This window comes from Nyctereutes procyonoides, unplaced genomic scaffold (assembly GCF_905146905.1).
Source record: "Nyctereutes procyonoides isolate TBG_1078 unplaced genomic scaffold, NYPRO_anot_genome, whole genome shotgun sequence".
NCBI lineage: Eukaryota > Metazoa > Chordata > Mammalia > Carnivora > Canidae > Nyctereutes > Nyctereutes procyonoides.
This window is the reverse complement of record NW_026575135.1, coordinates 19,464,599-19,482,345: the sequence shown is the minus strand read 5'-3', so window position 1 is coordinate 19,482,345 and position 17,747 is coordinate 19,464,599. Positions and strand designations below refer to the sequence as shown.

The 17,747-nt window shown below is 47.4% G+C and overlaps 1 protein-coding gene across 2 annotated transcripts in view; it reads left to right on the top strand.

Annotated features, from left to right (window-relative positions):
* Positions 1 to 17,747, top strand: part of TMOD1 (tropomodulin 1) — an 81,628-nt gene that overhangs the window by 60,692 nt on the left and 3,189 nt on the right. For both annotated transcript variants that reach the window (XM_055302199.1, XM_055302200.1), the window contains exons 8-9: positions 2,316 to 2,459; positions 12,765 to 12,909. In XM_055302199.1, coding sequence (XP_055158174.1) covers positions 2,316 to 2,459; positions 12,765 to 12,909 — 289 coding nt within the window. The remainder of the gene's footprint in view (positions 1 to 2,315; positions 2,460 to 12,764; positions 12,910 to 17,747) is intronic.

The following is a 17,747-nucleotide window of genomic DNA, read 5'->3' as shown; positions in this document are numbered from 1 at the left end:
CTATGTGTTACTTCGAAATATATTGTTTATTCACCACATATTTGGGGATTTTCAAAGTTATCTTTCTGTTACCGATTTCTAGTTCAGTTCCACTCAGTTCTGAGAGCAGATGTATGATTTCTGTTCTTTTAAATGTTAAAGTGTGTATCATGGCCCAGAATGTGATATATCTGGTGAATGTTCCATGTGAACTTAAAAAGAATGTGTGTTCTGCTGCTGTAGGATAAAGTAGCCTATAAATGTCACTTCTATCCAGTTGATTGATGGTGTTGTTGAGTTCAATTATGTCCTTACTGATTTTCAGCCTTCTGGATCTTTCCATTTCTGATAGAGGACCAGTATTGAAACCTCCAAATCTAGCAGCGATTCATCTTTCTCCTTGCAGTTCTATCAGCTTTTGCCTCTTATGGCTTGACACTCTGGTGTTAGGCACATATACATTAAGAATTGTTATGTCTTTTTGGAGAATTGACCCCTTTATCATTCTGTAATGCCCTTCTTTATCCCTGAAAACTCTCTTGGCTTTGAAGTCTATTTAGTCACAATCAATTCTTTTTAAAAGCAAATTAATTTTTAGTTGAAGTATAACTAATGTTACAATAGTTTCAGGTGTTCAGTATGATGATTCAATATTTCTATACCTTTCTCAGTGCTCATCAAGATAAGTGTGCTCTTAATCCTCCTTATCCACTTCATCCATCGCACCCACCTGCCTCCCCTCTGGCAACCACCTGTTTGTTCTCTGTAGTAGGAGTCTTTTTTTTGGGGGGGGGGTCTCTTTCTTTGATTGTTCATTTATTTCTTCAATTCCACATATGAATGAAAAGCTCTGTAAATGCCCCTGCTCCCTACCCCAGCTCTTCTCCCGGCACCCTCATTCCTCTCATAATCCAGAAAAGAGTTGACACCTGGCATGACAGGCCCTCCAGGACCCGCTCAGCCACTAGTAGGTCCACTTGCATTGGCCTGGTGCACTTGCCCAGCAGTTATTAAATATTTTTATTATCAGACCCAGACAAGCCTTTTCTGGAGAGCGAGAGAGATGCTGTGGAAAGAACATAGCCTGGGGCCCTCTTCTCAGGAGTGTCCAATCTCCTCAGGGTCACAGAGAAAGCTGACATGCCCTCCTGGGGGCACATGGAAGCAGGAGAAGGAGGAAAGGATGATTTCAACAAGGAAGACTTTTCTGGGAGCTGAACTTGTGTAGGGTTTCAGCCAGCAGGGATGATAGGAAGGGTGTTCCTGGCTCAGAGAGTCATTTCAGACAACCAGGGCCCACTGATGGTACATCCTGGTTTATCAGCTGCTGGTGTCCCCTTTCCTCCATGACACATCATTTCCACCAACTGCTAATTACCTCATTTCCTTCAGAGGCTCTGATTGTCATCTACACCCCCTGGCTGAATTCCTCCAAAACGTGCTGGGGGCCACCTGAGCTCCTCTCCTCCCATTTGCCCTGGTCACTTGCCCAGTGGGGTGGTTTCCCAGGCGTCCTTCTTTGCTCTCTGCTGCTCAGAGGAGAACAATGACTCCATGGAGTTACCAACAGGGAAAGAGAAGCGACAAGTGGAGGGCACATAGGGAGGTAGGGACTCCACTCATCCCTCAGTGAACACTGACTGATGTCCTACTGTGTGCTGAGCATGTGGGCACCGTGGGATGAATAAGGTGCCTTTTTCATCCTACTGAGAGTATATAGTCTGATGGCAGAGACAACACCAGTATGAAAACAACTCTGAACAGAGGAATACAAGTTCCATGAGGGAGGCTATGGATAAATTCTATGAAGTACAAGAGGGTGAGCCATAACTCACTGGGGCCATCCATATAAAGGCTCCTGGAGAGGAATTGAGAATGGCCTTGAAGGACAGGCAGGGTTTGGACAAGTGAAGTAGAAAGGAAAGGGCACCCCAGGTGGCAGGGACAGGATGAGCAAAGGCAAAGCAGTGGGAGAGCACCAGGCATGCACAGGGAAGCTAAGATCAGCCCCACTGTAAGGGCGCAGTGAGCCTTGAGGCTGAGCAAGGGAGGAGAAGCAGGTAGTAGAGGCTGCTGCAGACTAAGGAGTGTGGAATTCTCAAGTGAGGGGTTCAGGAGCCATGGCGTGTCAAAGGGGAGCAGAGACGTGGGAGTCGTGCTTCGTGAAGGAGGTTGTAGAGATCATCTTGCCTGGTCCCTGGCTTGAGAAGCACGAGTGTGCAAGGGACTCTCACTCCCAGTAAGGCCCTCTCAGTATTTTAGGTTCTACTCCAGAGAGACTCCAGCCTTCCTCAGAGTGACTCATGGGTACCTTTGCTTTGCTCCTGCGTTTCAAGGCCCTTGCGGAGATGCTCAAGGTAAACAAGGTGTTGAAGACGCTGAACGTGGAATCCAACTTCATTTCCGGGGCTGGGATCCTGCGCCTGGTGGAGGCTCTCCCCTACAACACTTCTCTAGTGGAACTGAAAATCGATAACCAGGTAAGATGGACAAAGGTCTCTTTGTGTCCCTCACTACATGATGCTCACGGTGCTGCACTTGCCCTTGTACTGACAGATGGGTAGATGCTGCTGGATGGCACAGATCCAAGACCCAGCTTACGGGCACCCCAAAGGTCGCTGGTTCACACCTTCCACCATGCTCATCTTCCTTCTGCACCATGCCCATCAAGTGCCCTGCCAGCTTCTGCTTGCAGACCCCTAGTGATGGGAGCTCACTGCTTAGCAAGATCACCCCTACAGTCCTTAGTGAGAACATCCCTCCCACGTCCAGGAGAAATCAGCTTCCTGCAAGCATGTTTATTGGCCTTAATTCTGTTCTCTGCTGCACGTGGGACACATCTGGGGCACAGTTCTTATAAACCACTGGAGTCTTCACCAGGCTGAATATCCCTGTTTTCTTCAAACACCCCCACTCCCACCCTACTCAGTGGGCTTTTGAGTCTCCTTAACATCGAGTTTATTCTCTGGGCCAATACTAGTTTGGCCTTTATCTTTATGGGATTACCATTTCTCTGCAACTTCCATGGTTCGGTCATTTAGTATCAGGGCAACTCTTTCACTTCTGACTTTCTAAGATGATGCCGGTTACGATGTCTTACATGTTGCATGTGTTAAAGGTCCAATTGTGGGCTGGGCTCAGTGTGATGTACCTTACACACATCATCTCTGACCTTCCCCAAAACCCTGCAGGATGTGGGTCTTATCTGACCCAGTCTACAGAGGAGAAGCAGCCCAGACAGGCTAAGACAAGCAACTTTCTCAGTGTCAACCACTTAGCACTTTGGGAAGCAGGATTCAAATTCAGGTCTCTGTGACTCCAAAGCCCCCACTTTCCATGATGCCACATTGCTTTTGATGTTAAAATACTTTATTCTTTATGTCCTCTGGATAGGGAACTTTTATTTTCCTACCTGGAAATGTTTGTTGAATGGTCATATAAATAAGTGCATGGAAAAAAAAAAGATGAGAAACAAATTTAACGAAATTGTAAATGGCAGTTGTTCTGGAACTAGACTGATTGTAGGCATCTCTCCTCAACTCCACTTCAGTGATGGCACAGTGGTACCTTGAAGTCATTCCTGGTCGGAACATTTACACTATGGAAATTGACAAACACTACAAATTCATTTTTTTTTTCTGAGAGCCTCCATATTGCTACTTTCTCCCAAAGACCTACCTTAGGGCCTCTAACCTTCTCCCCAGAGAGAATTAAGTGATCCTCCCCATGTTCTCCTAGCACTTCAGCTTTCCATGAGCTTCTCAGAGGCTGGTGCTGGTGCTGTATTTGGGCCATCTCTTTATTTCAGTGCCCAGCTCAGAACTTGGCCTCTCAGTGGTGCATGGTAAGCAGGGCTACCCTGGGTGGTTGTGAATGTTGTTCACTGCACAAGGGGCAAGGCGGCAAAATCCAACCCACACTCTACTATCCAAGAGATAGTAGATAGCTTGTTTACCCAGATAAGATACTTTTTCCTAATTCATATAAAGGGGCCCCACAAGTCTGCAGCAGCCTTGTCATGTGAATTTGCTGCACTGGACTCCTGCATCTCTCTCATGCCAGTGGCCTGCTGCTGCATCACCCATCTCCAGCCCCTCTCCACTATCACTCTTTCTGTGGCTGCTGATCCTGCTTTATTGCAGGCAGGAGGGGCAGGTCAGCTGGAAAGAAGGCATGCAGCAGGCTTAGCAGCAGCCCTGGGCCAAGGCCTGGGATTGGCTATTCATGTGACTCCAAGCCTGGCTGGGCAGGGAGTCAGGGTCTACCCAGCGTCAGCTGAAACCTGACTCCTGGGGCAGAATGTTGGCCAAAAGTGACCCAGAGCACCGGCCTCAGGTCATTGTGATGACAGCTGGCAGAGACCGAGCTGCTTACCTTCCCTCTCACTGCTGTCCGAGCTTGCTGCGCCCAGAGACACTGCCAGGTCTGACCAGCACCCTCACTCTCACTGAACACCCTGGCGTGAGAATTCACTTCCCTGAACCTCAGTTCCCTCACTTTTAAAATGGGGATAGTAAGAACCTCTACTTCTAAGGAGATGAGAGATGTAAACTATGAGGTGGTGAACTTTTATAATTACTCTGAAGGTGACCTAGAGAGTTCACAGTATCCTAAGAGTTAATTTACTGAGGAGGTACCATGTACCCATTATCTCTTTTAATGCTCTCAAAGACTCTTTGTGAGTGGGTATTACAACCCACCTCTGTGTTTTTAATGAAGACACTCAGGCCTGGGCAGGCTCTGTAACCTGTCCATGGTCACACAGTGAGTAAGTGACAGAGGCAAGACTGGAACCCAGGTTGATGTGACTCCACAGTCCATGAACTGTGCCTCTCTGGGCTCTTGACTCCTACTGAAGGTTTGAGTGGGCTTTACTTGGCTTCTTTGCTGGTCCCTTTCACTTGGTGTGAAGCTGGAGCACAAGTCACCTCCCCCTATCATCCTGGGAGCCTCTTTTTTTTTTTTTTTGTTTATCTCATCCTTTGATGAGTGCTGACTGAACCCCAGCACTATGATAGGCTTTGTGAGAGAGTGAGGCTCTGGCTCTGCCCTCCAGCAATCCCACGCTAGAAGGGAAGGCAGCCAGGTACAGGAATGATCACTGATCCATCCAGGTGTTCAGCAAGCCACAGATGGTGGGCCTTTGGGGAAGCAATCTCAGTCAGCAGCAGGCATCATGAATGGCTTCTTGGAGGTGGTGGAGTATGAAAACTCCTAGGATGGAGAGTATCTCAGGGAGTGAAGTGGAGGCTGTGGCATCTCAAGTGCAATGAACCATATGAACAAAAAAGAAGGAGAGGGGAAAGCTATGGAGCCCATCCCCTGGAAGAAGCCAGAAAGGGAACTGGAAATCTGAAGGCTCTGAATGGGTAGGTGGAGTGAAAGTGGGCTGTGGCTATGTTCTGGGAAGATGGTTCCCAGCTGGATAGGAGAGGATTGAAGGCTGGGTTCAGGGCCTAGGAGACCAGCAGGGGGCTGTGACTGCCCAGATGGGGGGGACCCATGGGGCAGTGCTCCCACAGGCCTAGAGTCTAGGGAAGGCCACCCAGGGCCTCTCACAGTGCGTCTCTCCTCTGGTGCCCCAACTCTGGACTCTGAGGGCTGTGCCAAAGAGGAGGTGATGAGTGGCATTTGATTTATTCCTCATTCCTGGTTAGTCACCAAGGTCCTCAGAGGCTGCTGCTTTCCCCTCAGCCCTTGGGACTGTAACCTGCATTAGGGAGCCTCTGTCCTCCTTCTTCCTTATACGGCCAAACAAAGGAGAAAGGGACTTGGGGAGTTCTACGGGGTGACAGGAGCCTGGCTGGCCGGCTGAAGACCCAAGTCCGAGAACCAGGATCCTGGGGCTGTTTGTTTACCCAGTCATCTCTCTTTATCTCCAGGCCATGGCCTGCTCTGCCTCAAGTGGCCCTGAGCCAGCAGAGAGGCTGGGACCCAGAGCCGAGGGCTTCAAGAAAATGTCTAGTCCTGCCCTCCTTTTGCAGGTGGGAAAACTGAGGATCAGAGAAGGGATGGGACCTGCTGAGGTCACAGATCAAGTTAGTGCCAGCGCTGGGCCAGAACTGAGGTGTCCCGCCTTCCAGACAGGCTGCATTTGTGGGTGGACAGGAGAGGCCCTCAGCCTCCAGGGGCGGGCACTGCATTCACAGAGCCTGCCAGCCCTCTCCATCCCCAATTGGCCAAATCCAAGTGGTGATCTCTGGCCCTCTGGATTGGCCCTCCTCACTCCCACCAAAGCCACCCCCAGCAGGGCCCCTTCCAGAACCTCAGAGCACAGGGTACCCCCTGCCCTTCAGTGCAGACAGGCCTGAAAACAGGACCCCCACCCAGATGAAGTCACGTGCCATGTCTAGGGCATATCAGCCGGATTTCTCACATTTCACTCCAATATTTGACAGTGAGGATATGCTTTGTATTTTGAAAAGAAGCTAAAGGAAGCGGATTGTGTTTCCTTGTTTACCCAGATTGGATTATTTTTCTAGTGCAAGTAAGTTTAGAGAGAAAACAAAAGCCATGCTGGAATAGGATCCTGAAGGTTTTCACACAGGATGACCCCCTTAATTTTAGATTCATGGCAGCTGGTTAAAATTTTTTTTAAATGAGGCTGAGTATAGCTTTCGGTTTTGAAAAAAAAAAAAAAGGGAAACCAAAACAAGCAAAACTTCACCACCAAACATGTTCCCTGCTTTTTGTTCCTTATATATTCAATAGCTTCTAAGCAGCGGTTCTTGGCTTGTGCATAATTTTTGTGTCTGTCTCTGTCTGCACTGAAGTAATTCTGCCCAGAAACATCCAGGATCCAAGAGAGGACAGGCTTGCCTCACTGTCCCTTCCTTGAAATGCCAAGTACAGTCTTTCAGTGACCTCACTTCTCAGGGAAAAATGAGATAGAGTCCGTGGAAATTAGAGAACAACAATATGATGTCAAGAAAATCCTTTTCTTACTCAGCATGAATCAGAATAAAGATTGGTGGGGTGCCTGGGTGGCTCAGTGGTTGAATGTTGCCTTCACTCCGGTTGTGTTCTTAGGGTCCTGGGATCGAGTCCCACATTGGGCTCCCCACAGGGAGCCTGCTTCTCTTTCTGCCTATGTCTCTGCTTCTCTCTGTGTCTCTCATGAATAAATAAATAAAGCCTTAAAAAAAAAAAGACTAAAGATTGGTAACAACAACCATCTTGAATCCATGTCCAATCCCCAGTGAAAGCCGGACTACGTTCTGAAAAGCCAAAAGCTTTCCAGACAGGAGACAGGCTGACCCAGGGATTACCTGTCTCCAAATCTCTGACACTTGAAGTCATACGAGGATCGAGTCCAAGCTAAGCCTCTGCTCTGTTGTAGTCTTGCTGTGTAATGGTGGGGAGGGGCCACTTAATGTACCCATGCCTCTGTCTTCTCACCTCTAAAATGGGAAGGATTCACATACTGGTGCAACGGGGTTGTTAGAGGCTTTAATGTGTTGATCCTTAAGGAGTACCTGGCATGTGTCTTCTCTCAATAAGGGGGAGGCGATATCGCTGTTGGTTTATTGTTGTTGTTGTTGTTGCTTGAGGTTTTTTTTTTTTTTTTTAGAGAGGGGGTGGAGAGGGGCAGAGGGAGGATGGCAGGAGAGAATCCTAAGCAGGCTGCACACCCGGTGCAGAGCCTGACGTAGGGCTCAATCTCACAACCCTGAGATCATGACGTGAGCCAAAATCAAGAGTCAGATGCTTAACCAACTGAGCCACCCAGATGCCCTGATATTCCTACTGGTAATTAGACCAGTCGGGGGGGGGGGGGGCACTGACCTCTGTGAGATTCTAGCTGGTGCAGGAAACAACTTTTATCTCCTTCCTCTCCTCCCTGTTCCCTTTCCTACTTATGTTTATTTCTTATTAAAGTGTAACTTCCATAGAGTAACAAACACATCGTAAGTGGACAGATTAATGGATTTATATTATATATTTATATATGGACTTATATGGTATATTATTATTATATAATAATGTAGTATATTACATATATATGCACACATACACACCTGTAAACACCAAAATTAAGATATAGAACATTTCCAGCGTCCCATATCCCCCCCCCCCAATTAATATCTTCCAAAAGCAATCATGTCCTGATTTCTATCACCATAGATGAGTTTTGTCTGCTCTTACGTGTGTGCTGTTTTGTGTCTGGCTTCTGGCTTTTTTTTGTTCAGCATCGTCTGTTAGTATATCAGTTATCTATAGCTGTGTAACAAATTACCTCCCATAACTTAGCAGCTTAAAATAACAACAAACATGAATAAGCTCACAGTTTCTGAGAGTCAGAAATCCAGGAGCAGTTTGGCCACATGGTTCCAGCCCAAGATTTCTGACAAGACTGCAGTCAAGTACAGCCTGAAGGCCTGACCAGGGCTGGAGAAATCACTTCCAAGGTGGCTTGCTCCATGGCGGCTGGCAGGAAGCCTCAGCTCCTTGCTGTGTAGACCTCTTCAGCAGGCTGCTTGAGTGTCCTCACTATATGGCAGCGAACTTCTCCCAGAGTGAGCAGTCCAGGGCAGAGAAAGAAACAAGCCACAAATGCCTTTTATTAGCCAACCCTGGAAGTTACACAGTCACAGTCTGTTAGAAGTGAGTCAGTAAGCACAACCACCCTCAAAGGGAGGAGAGTTCGGCTCCACCTTCGGAAGGGAGGAGTATCAAATAATTGGGAGACATACTGTATAAATAACCAAAATGAGAATCAGCTGTTTTATTTTCCTTTGCTGTATTTTGGCCAGAAAGACCTTTCTAACCCGCAGAGGTACCCAAGGATAGAGCGGGTGCCTCAAAGGTGATGTGCTCCCATCCTCAGGGGTGTGGAAGCAGAACAGAACTTGGCAGCTGTGATATGAAGGGAATTTCAAGATCAGCCAGAGTTTGCAACTCTGAACTTGGACTAGATCATTCCCATGGCTCCTATTGTTGTTGTTTTTGTTTGTTTTGTTTTGTTTTTTAACATTCCCAGTTGCCCAACTTCTTCTGGACCACAAAGAAAAGGCCATGATTGGCCCCATCAGATTCACAAAGTGAGCTTTCTCATGACCATGGTGCCTCTAGCTGGAATGGGGATCTCAGAGCCACCCACTCAATTCCACCTTGGGCATTGGCTGGTTGTTCATAAGCCAGTGAATCTGGTCATCTTCTCATCAGGTTGATGATACTTGGCCACAGGAAAGGTGTGAGGAGACAAGAGCCATCATCACTGCTGAGGGGCTTATTAGCATTTGTACCCTCTTGGCGATTTTAACTTAAAATACGCTTGTCTTTCAACCCAGCCATTCCACAGCCCCATGTCCAGCCTTCAGGGTACCAGCTCCCTCCCCTGCAAAGCCACTGCCACCACTGCTTATAACAAGGAAAACAGAGCAAGCTAAATATCCATCTGCACCAGGGCATCCCATGAAGCAGTTCAAAGGAATGAGGTGGTTCTCTATGTACTGGGTTAGAAAGATCTCCAGAAAATGTTAAATGAAAAAGACAAGTTGTAGAATAGCGAGTATAATATGAATCCATTTAAAGAAAAAATCAAAAATAAAAAATCTGTACATTTTTATTATATACTTCATAGAAAAAAATCCAGGGGAACATACCCCATGAACCTGGTGCCTCCTCTGTAGAAAGTGGGTAGGATTGGGATTAGGGGTGTGAAGGGAAACTCTGATTTTACTCAATCTGCTGGAGTATTATTTGAATTTGTAATAATAAGATTCTATTTATTCATGAGTGAGTGATTCAATTCTCAAGCACATCTGAAGGGAGAGGGAAAAGAGTTCCTCCCTAACGCCTTCTCCCTGGCTTGGCTGCCACAGTTGACTGTGGCCAGTCCTGGCATGACCTGCCCTTGGGGGTCAGGGGGCTCCCAATTGCCCCACACCCACTGTCCAGGAGGTCTCCTGATTTTTATATGCCATCCAAGCAAGCCATTCAGGGAGTCATAGAATGTAGGCCCCCAGAGGCCTTAAAGCTTACAGAGCCCAAGCCTTCTCCATTCATAATGACATCCAGGAGACTCTCAGAAGACACTTGCTACCATCTGATCAAACACCTCCAGGACAGGCAGTCCACCACCTTGCCAGGCAGTCCCTTTCAAACTCCATCTGCCTATAGCCCCTCTTCTCAGCCCTGCCTCTGCCTTCTGAGCTCTCTCAGAGGCACCCGAGTTAGGCGGGAACTAGGAAAACTCTGGAGCCAACCTCCTGTGTTCAAATACTGCTTCTGTAAACAACTAGCTCCGTGATTTGGGGGAAATGTGTTAATGCCCCTGCTCTTCGTGTACCTTGCCTATAAGCTTCCCAGAAAGCAACCCCAAGGAGAGGCCAGGCTTCCTTCTAAGTGGGGTGGGTGGGGAACCTTCCAGGTCCTTCTTGGGCCCTTATATGGCCTCTATACTCTCTCCCAGGCCAAGTGGGCCAGAGCCCAGGGCTGTGCTGAGTCCTCTGAGGACAGGCCTGAGTTCTTCCCAGTTCTTTCAGTAGCCGTGACAGATAGGCAATGGAACTTCACCAGTGTCACTCTACCTGCCCAGCCTGGTGTTCCCAGCCCCATTTGAACCCAGGCAGGCTCTGGTGAACTCATGATACCTGGGAGGAGTTCTCCATCAGGAGTCTCAGCTAAGGTCCATGCTCATCTCTTTGGACATAAGGCTAATGTATCCTTTCAGCCCTTCCATGTTGTTGTGTATCAATGGTGGTTCCTATTTTCTCCATTCAATTCAATTCCTCGACCTTGACCTGGAGGTACTGGGCCCTATATGCTATCTGAGGGCTAGTCTAGGGGGATCACTATTGAATAGAATCTTCTGTGATGATAGAAATATTCTACATCAGCACTGACCTAACTACACACTTGAAATGTGGCCAGTGCGACTAAGGAACTGAATTTTTAAACTGTATTTAATTTTAATTATTTAAAAATTTTATTAAAAAATGGGTGCAGGATCTAAATAGGTGTTTTTCCAAAGAAGACATACAGGTGGCCAACAGGTACATAAAAGGTTGTTCGACACCACTGATCATCAGGGAAATGCAAATCAAAACTGCAATATTACCTTACACCTGTCAAAATGGCTAAAATAAAAAGGACAAGAAATAACAAGTGTTGGTGAGGATGTGGAGAAAAGGAGACCCTTGTGTGCTGCTGGTGGGAACGTAAATCGGTGCAGCCACTATGGAAAACAGTATGGAGGTTCCTCAAAAAATTAAAAATAAAACTACCATATGATCTAGGAATCCCACTTCTGAGTATTTATCTAAAGAAAACAAAAACACTATTTCAAAAAGATATCTGCACCCACATGTTCATTGCAACATTATTTACAATAGCCAAGACATGGAAACAACTTAAGTTTCCACCAATGGATGAATGGATAAGGAAGATGTCTTATATATACACACTATTGAATACTACTCAGTCATAAAAAAGAAATCTTGCCATGCTCAATGACATGAATAGACCTCAAAGTCGAATAAGTCAGAGAAAGACAATACTTGTAATCTCACTTACACGTGGAACCTAAATAAAAACAAAACAACCAAACTCATAGATAGAACAGATTAGTGGTTGCCAGAGGTGAGAGGGGTGAGGGGTGGACGAGATGTGTGAAGACCTGGCTGGGACCCCCCAGGACAATACTGGTGAAAGTGAACATTCTTGTCTTGTTCCTGCCCTTAGGGTGAAAGTCTTTAGGCCTTGATATGATGTTAGCTTGCTCTCCATGTCTTTTCAAATCCCTTTAAGTTTATGTTTATTTTTATCTTATTATATAAGGTAACAGGAAACTCAATAAGATACAAAGAAGAAAACAAAAACTCTTCTAAATCCCACCACCACTAGGACATTTCAGGCCTTTTCTAGGCATTAGGCATATATGTGCATATAGAAGATACAGGTCACTTTACTTAAATTTGACCGGTTTGGCTACTGAGCTTTTTTCCTCCCTCTGGTTTCATGGTCATCCTTCTGGGCCTGTGACCAAAGATTTGCATCATCATCTAACAACTGGCATGTTCACTTGTAAAGCTCAACTATCATTTATTTGAACAACCCTCTCTCGATGAACCTCTAAGTTGCTTCTCTTTCTCCCTAGTATTATAAACAAAACTGATGAATATCCTCATTATATCCTTCCCAACACTATGTATTGTAAGGTTTTCCTTTTCTTTTGTTTTCTTTCAGTCTTTGTCACTAAAGATCTTGGGGGTAGGGAACTAACATGATCAGAGGGAGGTTTTAAAAAATAAACTCTGGGCATTCCCAACTTACTATGTGATCTTAGGCAAATCCTTTTCCCTCTCTGGGCCTCTACTTCGTTTGTAAATCGAAGGGATTTGTCTAAGTGGTTACCAAACCTGGCTGTATATTGACATCACCTGGGAGTTTTACAAACCATAGTCACCTGAGTCTTATTTCCAGAGATTCTGATTTAATTAATATAGGGTAGAGCCTAGGGAGTAAGATTTCTAATCTCCTTGAGACTTGTTCATTTGAAGATCCCTCCTGCTCAGGGTTTTCTAGGAAGGCTACTGTGAGGCGGGGGAAAGATCTGTTCTTGGTGTCCAGCAGGCCTGGATTTGACTCCCAGCTCATTCACTCCGGGCTGTTTGACCTTTCCCCTTCTCCAAACTTCCAATTCCCTGTTCTTGGGGCAGAGGAGGGGGAGTGGGGCATAGTTAAAATCCCCGTCCACCACTCAGAATTTCTGCGCACAGAGAGGATGTAGCTCCTGCAAAAATAGGATGAGTGGTGACCACTGTTCTTTTTCTTGATCAAAGAGCCAGCCTCTGGGCAACAAAGTGGAAATGGAGATTGTGAACATGTTGGAAAAGAACGCAACGCTTCTCAAATTCGGCTACCACTTCACCCAGCAGGGGCCCCGGCTGCGGGCGTCCAACGCGATGATGAACAACAATGACCTTGGTGAGTGATCCTGCGCCACCTGCCCACCTGCCTGTCCTCTTCCCACCTGTCCTGGGCGGGCCGGAGGGAGTGCGGTATGGAGGGAATATTCCACTGATCCCTTCTCTGAGGGAGTCCTCTCCTTGAGCCAGACTCCTGACTCTCACGTTGGTCAGGATTCCTTGTTCTGTGCGCCTGGCCCGCTGCCTCCCCAGGGCAGTACGAGCCACGTCTGCAGGAGCCGATGCTGAGCGTGCTCCAACCCACAGGCTCAGCGCAGCTCAGGGCTGGAGCTCCATTGCGCCCAGCTCGCCCTCTTTCTGAGCGAAATCACATGTGGCAGCCAGGGCACAGGCAGTCTTTTCTCAGAGTCCTCTCCCGACCATTGGGTCTGAGTCTAGTCCCAGCCCCCAAAGCCACTGACCAGCCCAACTGCCCAAAGCCCATGGCCAGCAGCCTTCAACAGGGCCTTCAAGGTAAAAGTTGAAAATGTCGACTTCATAGAAAGTTAAACAGGTTACATGCCATGAAAGTTAAAGGCATAGCTTATATTTTGTCTAGGAAGGAAATGAAAAAAAAGTCATCTTTTTTTTTTTGAGTATCAGCCGAATAGGTATGCAAGTCAGATGAATGAAAAGGATTGATCAGGGGATCCCTGGGTGGCGCAGCGGTTTGGCGCCTGCCTTTGGCCCAGGGTGCGATCCTGGAGACCCGGGATCGAATCCCACATCGGGCTCCCGGTGCATGGAGCCTGCTTCTCCCTCTGCCTGTGTCTCTGCCTCTCTCTCTCTCTCTCTCTCTCTCTCTCTCTCTCTGTGTGACTATCATAAAAAAAAAAAAGGATTGATCAATGACTTACTTACAGGTACCTATTGTTTTCAAGCTCTGTGCATATTTATGATGTGTATTCCTGCTGGCTGCTAAAAGGATTTGATACAGTGTCCACAAAGGACTATGTCCTCTAAGGCTGTAGGGAAATAGGAGGAAAAAAACAAGAAAATGAGTAGGTCTAATATGTTGACATAATTGATCATTATATTTAGCTGTGAGTTTTCTAGAACCAAAGCAAGATGAATCAAGTTACAATACTCTTACTACAGAAGAGAAGGAAACATAATAAGCTTAGAAAGAACGAGAAAAAGGGAAAGAGAAGGAAAGAGAGAGAAAATGAGAAAGGGGAAAGAAAGCTTCTTTCTGGGACTGAATTATGAAATAATTATGTTTTCTAAAGGACAGTGTCTTCGGTGAGTTTTTCATCAAATTCAAGCCCGTTCTACACGTGGGATTTTCGTTTTTTGTTTCTAACACTCAGTAAAATCCAAAGAGCTTAATACTAAAGCACATTTCAAAGTTCAGGTATGTCACTTTCTAGTGATGAGTGTGAGGCTAGGTTATTACCTGGAAGGCCCAGAAGAATGGAGGGGAGTGTGTAGGTGTATAGGCACAAAGCAGGTACTTGCAGAACCTATGCACAGATAACCGCAGAGCTACACACACGCACGCACTTCAAACTGAGTTAATTGCACAAGCATTTGTCAAAGTCCTGTAGGACACTGAGTGTTGAAGATACAGGTTCCAGCTCTTGAGGATATCACAGTCCAGAAGTTATTCATTCATTGCTCACTCTAGGTGCCACTTTTTTCTAGAGCTGCAGGTCTAGAGAAGTCCATGAAACAAAGAAACAAAAATGCACCTACTATCCTGGTTTATCTGAAGTGCCCTTATTTGAAATAAGCACCAACACAAATAATTACAAATCATTACTGTGGTATAACCGAGGTGATGGCTACACTGATCTGTTGAGGAAGGCTGGCCATCCGGCTTCAGAGCCAGCACTTCAAAGCTCTGAGTTCTATTCTGCTGTGCCCGTAGCCTCACATTTTCCCTTCCCAGTTTAGATTAAGCTTCTTCTGTGCCCCTGACTGCCTATGCCAGTGCTAACCCAGTGGCAAAATGGCTTGAGGTCTTTTCTAGGGTCAGCAGTTCCAGATGATCAGGGGTACCCGGATTAGCTGCAGGCTGGATAGCCTGGCCCTTGAGGACTCTCCCAGTCCTGAGAGTCTGCGACTCCAAACCCACGGCCCGGAGCCTATCTCCAGCAGCTTCTGAGGTTATAGCTGGGTCCTAGGGTGCCAGAGCTGGAAAGGCCTTCAGACTCACCCCCACCCAGTTCTCTTTTGGGGAAACTGAAGCCTGGGAGGTACTGGCCTTCTAGGAAGGGGCTCAGCCAAGTCCCACCCATTGTTAGTTGCTGCAGACAGTTTTGGAGCAACTTTTGTGTGCCTAGGACTGTGCCTGGGGACGTAAAGGGCAGCAGAGAGGCTAGTTCCTTGACTCCAAAACCTTTACAACCTTTAAGGAGAGAAAAAGACTCAAGGGCATGCCTACAAATTCAAGAATGCACCTCCCTCTATGTGTCTCTCATAAATAAATAAATAAAATCTTAAAAAAATTTTTTTAAAAAAAGAATGCCTGCAAACTGTGCCTAAACAATGTGAAAAGTGACTCGAGAAGAAAAGAGTCTGGTTAAGTAAAGCATCCCTGTTGTGGGTGGGCCTTTAGCCAGCTTTGCAGGGAAGAGAAATTGTGGGGAGGTCAGGAGGTGTTCTTGGGGTGGGATAGGGGGCTGCTAGCACAGGCAAGGAGGGGCAACATTCAGTGCTGGTTGGTGAAGTGGGATTTCTAGCTTTAAAGGCCAACTTGTGCCCACCTGCTAATATTTGTAAAAGAAACGCTTCTGGCTCTGATCATGCACCAACTTCCTCCAGCGAAAGAGAGGTCCTTTCTCTCCAACACAGTATTTTCATCCCGCTCTTGGTGCTCCGATGAAGCACACAGATTTCCATGCTTTCCAGCTGAATATTTTCTCCCGAGGCCTGTACCTCACCACTGTGGTGGTTCACAGTGTTTGCACCAGGGGCCCCAGCGGCAGTGAGCCCAGAGTGGACAGGCCCAACCTCTCCAGCTTCCTTCTCACTCCTGCCTGCACTGTGCTGGCTTCTGGCACATAGCCAGCCATGGGGCAGGGTATGGGGGGGTGCCTGCCTGCAGGGTGCGTGGGCTCTTCCTTGGGGGATATTCCATCCCCAAGGCCAGAAGTCAGCCAGCGCCTCTGCAGACATTCTGACCGGCGTGCCTTCGGTCCTGTGCACTGAGCTGCTAGCAGTGTTGTGTGGGAACGAGCAGGGTACCCGGGACGCCGTGGGGTCAGGGAGGAGCCGTGAGTCCCCGTCTGTTTTCTCACAGCGATACCTCAGATGACTCCTACCTCTACACTATTTATAGCTGAGAGGCTAAGCATGGCTCTCAGGTCCTGTAAATCTGCCCCTGAAGCTCTCTGCACTTAATGAAATCTGAATTGCCAACTCCAAGTTAAGACCATTGGAAGTGTGGAAGTGGGGAGGGGAAGAAGGCTAACATGTTTAAAAGCAGAAGACTTTTCTAACAAGCATCCCAGACACGGTGCACCCCAAATCAATTTCATCATTTTCCCCCAAAACCACCCCAGGAAAGGGTATTGCTTTCCTCATGGCCATCCACGCCTCTGTATATGCTGCCCCACACCCCAGCCAGTCAGTGACCTCCTGGCCATCCTCATTGCCCTGACTCATGTCAAGCCCTCAGCACATTCGCCTTGTGTCCTGCAACTTCTGTGGGCTGGCCAGCGTCTCTCACGAAATGCCCATCGCAAAGTTTATTCAGTCATTTTGCTTAGAACCCTTGCTGGGCTCCCACTGCTCTCAGGTGAGAGTCCTCGACATGGCCCACACGTCCCTTAATAACCATCGCTGACAATAACAGCGTTTCCTGTGTGCCAGGCGCTACTCTGAACACTTCCTATCTTGTTCACATGAGGCTCCCAACAACCAGGTGAGTTAGATCCTATTATTATCCCCATTCTGCAGTAAGGAAGTGGAGGTCCGGAGAAGGAGCTAAGGTTACCTGCAGTCAAGGGGTGGGAATGGGGTTTGAGCTGCAGTCTGAGGTCGGAGCCTGTGCCCCCAGCCTCCCCTTGTAGTGAGGCCGTGCTGGACTTCTCTGTTGACACCCCTGACAAGCCACACTCTCACCCCGTATTAGCACCAACCAGTCCAGGGAGCTTGAGTGCCTCCCAGTGACCCAGGCCAAAGTATCCCTGTAGAAGGCCACCACTCTTGACCCTCTCCCCTCCTCAGTCTATCCCTTTATCCTTCAGGATTCCGTGCACATGTTCCCTGCCATCCTTCTGACCATGTCATTCATTATGCCTTGTACTTGAGAGACAGCTACCAGGGTAACCTGTGCCATTTTATCAAACTTCCCCTTGGTATAGCTTGGTGCCATTAAACTAGATCTCTATTGTGGCCCTTGTGCTTGGCATAGAATAGCACTCAGTAAGTGCTATTGAACATATAAATGGATTTAAAATGCCTCCCAAACACATAATGGAGGTGTTCAAGCTTGGCAGGAAGCAGCAGAAGGGGCTTGAGCAGCGATTGGTCTAGAGGACTCTAGATTCCTTCTCTGGCTCTGACTGTACAAGTCTGGCAGCCTGCAACGAGAAGGACTTTGCTTTAATGGAAATAAAAAGCAGAGTGAATTGAAGGATGTTAGACTTGGCTTCTGCTTCCAGTTCTGTCACTTATTCACTGGGACTTGGGCCAAGTTACTCCCCTCTTGGCCTTAATTTCCTTCATCATTAAAATGGAGAAAAATAATCCCTAAGTAGGTGAATGCCTTGCCCATCTCCCCATCCCGTCCCAGTGACAGCCAGTGCTAGGGGAACTGCTCAGCTCGTGCCCAGGGCACACAATGAGGGCACGTGGGAGAGAAAGAAAACTGGGGTCCCCGCCCATACCCCGAGCCACGGACTGAGGACT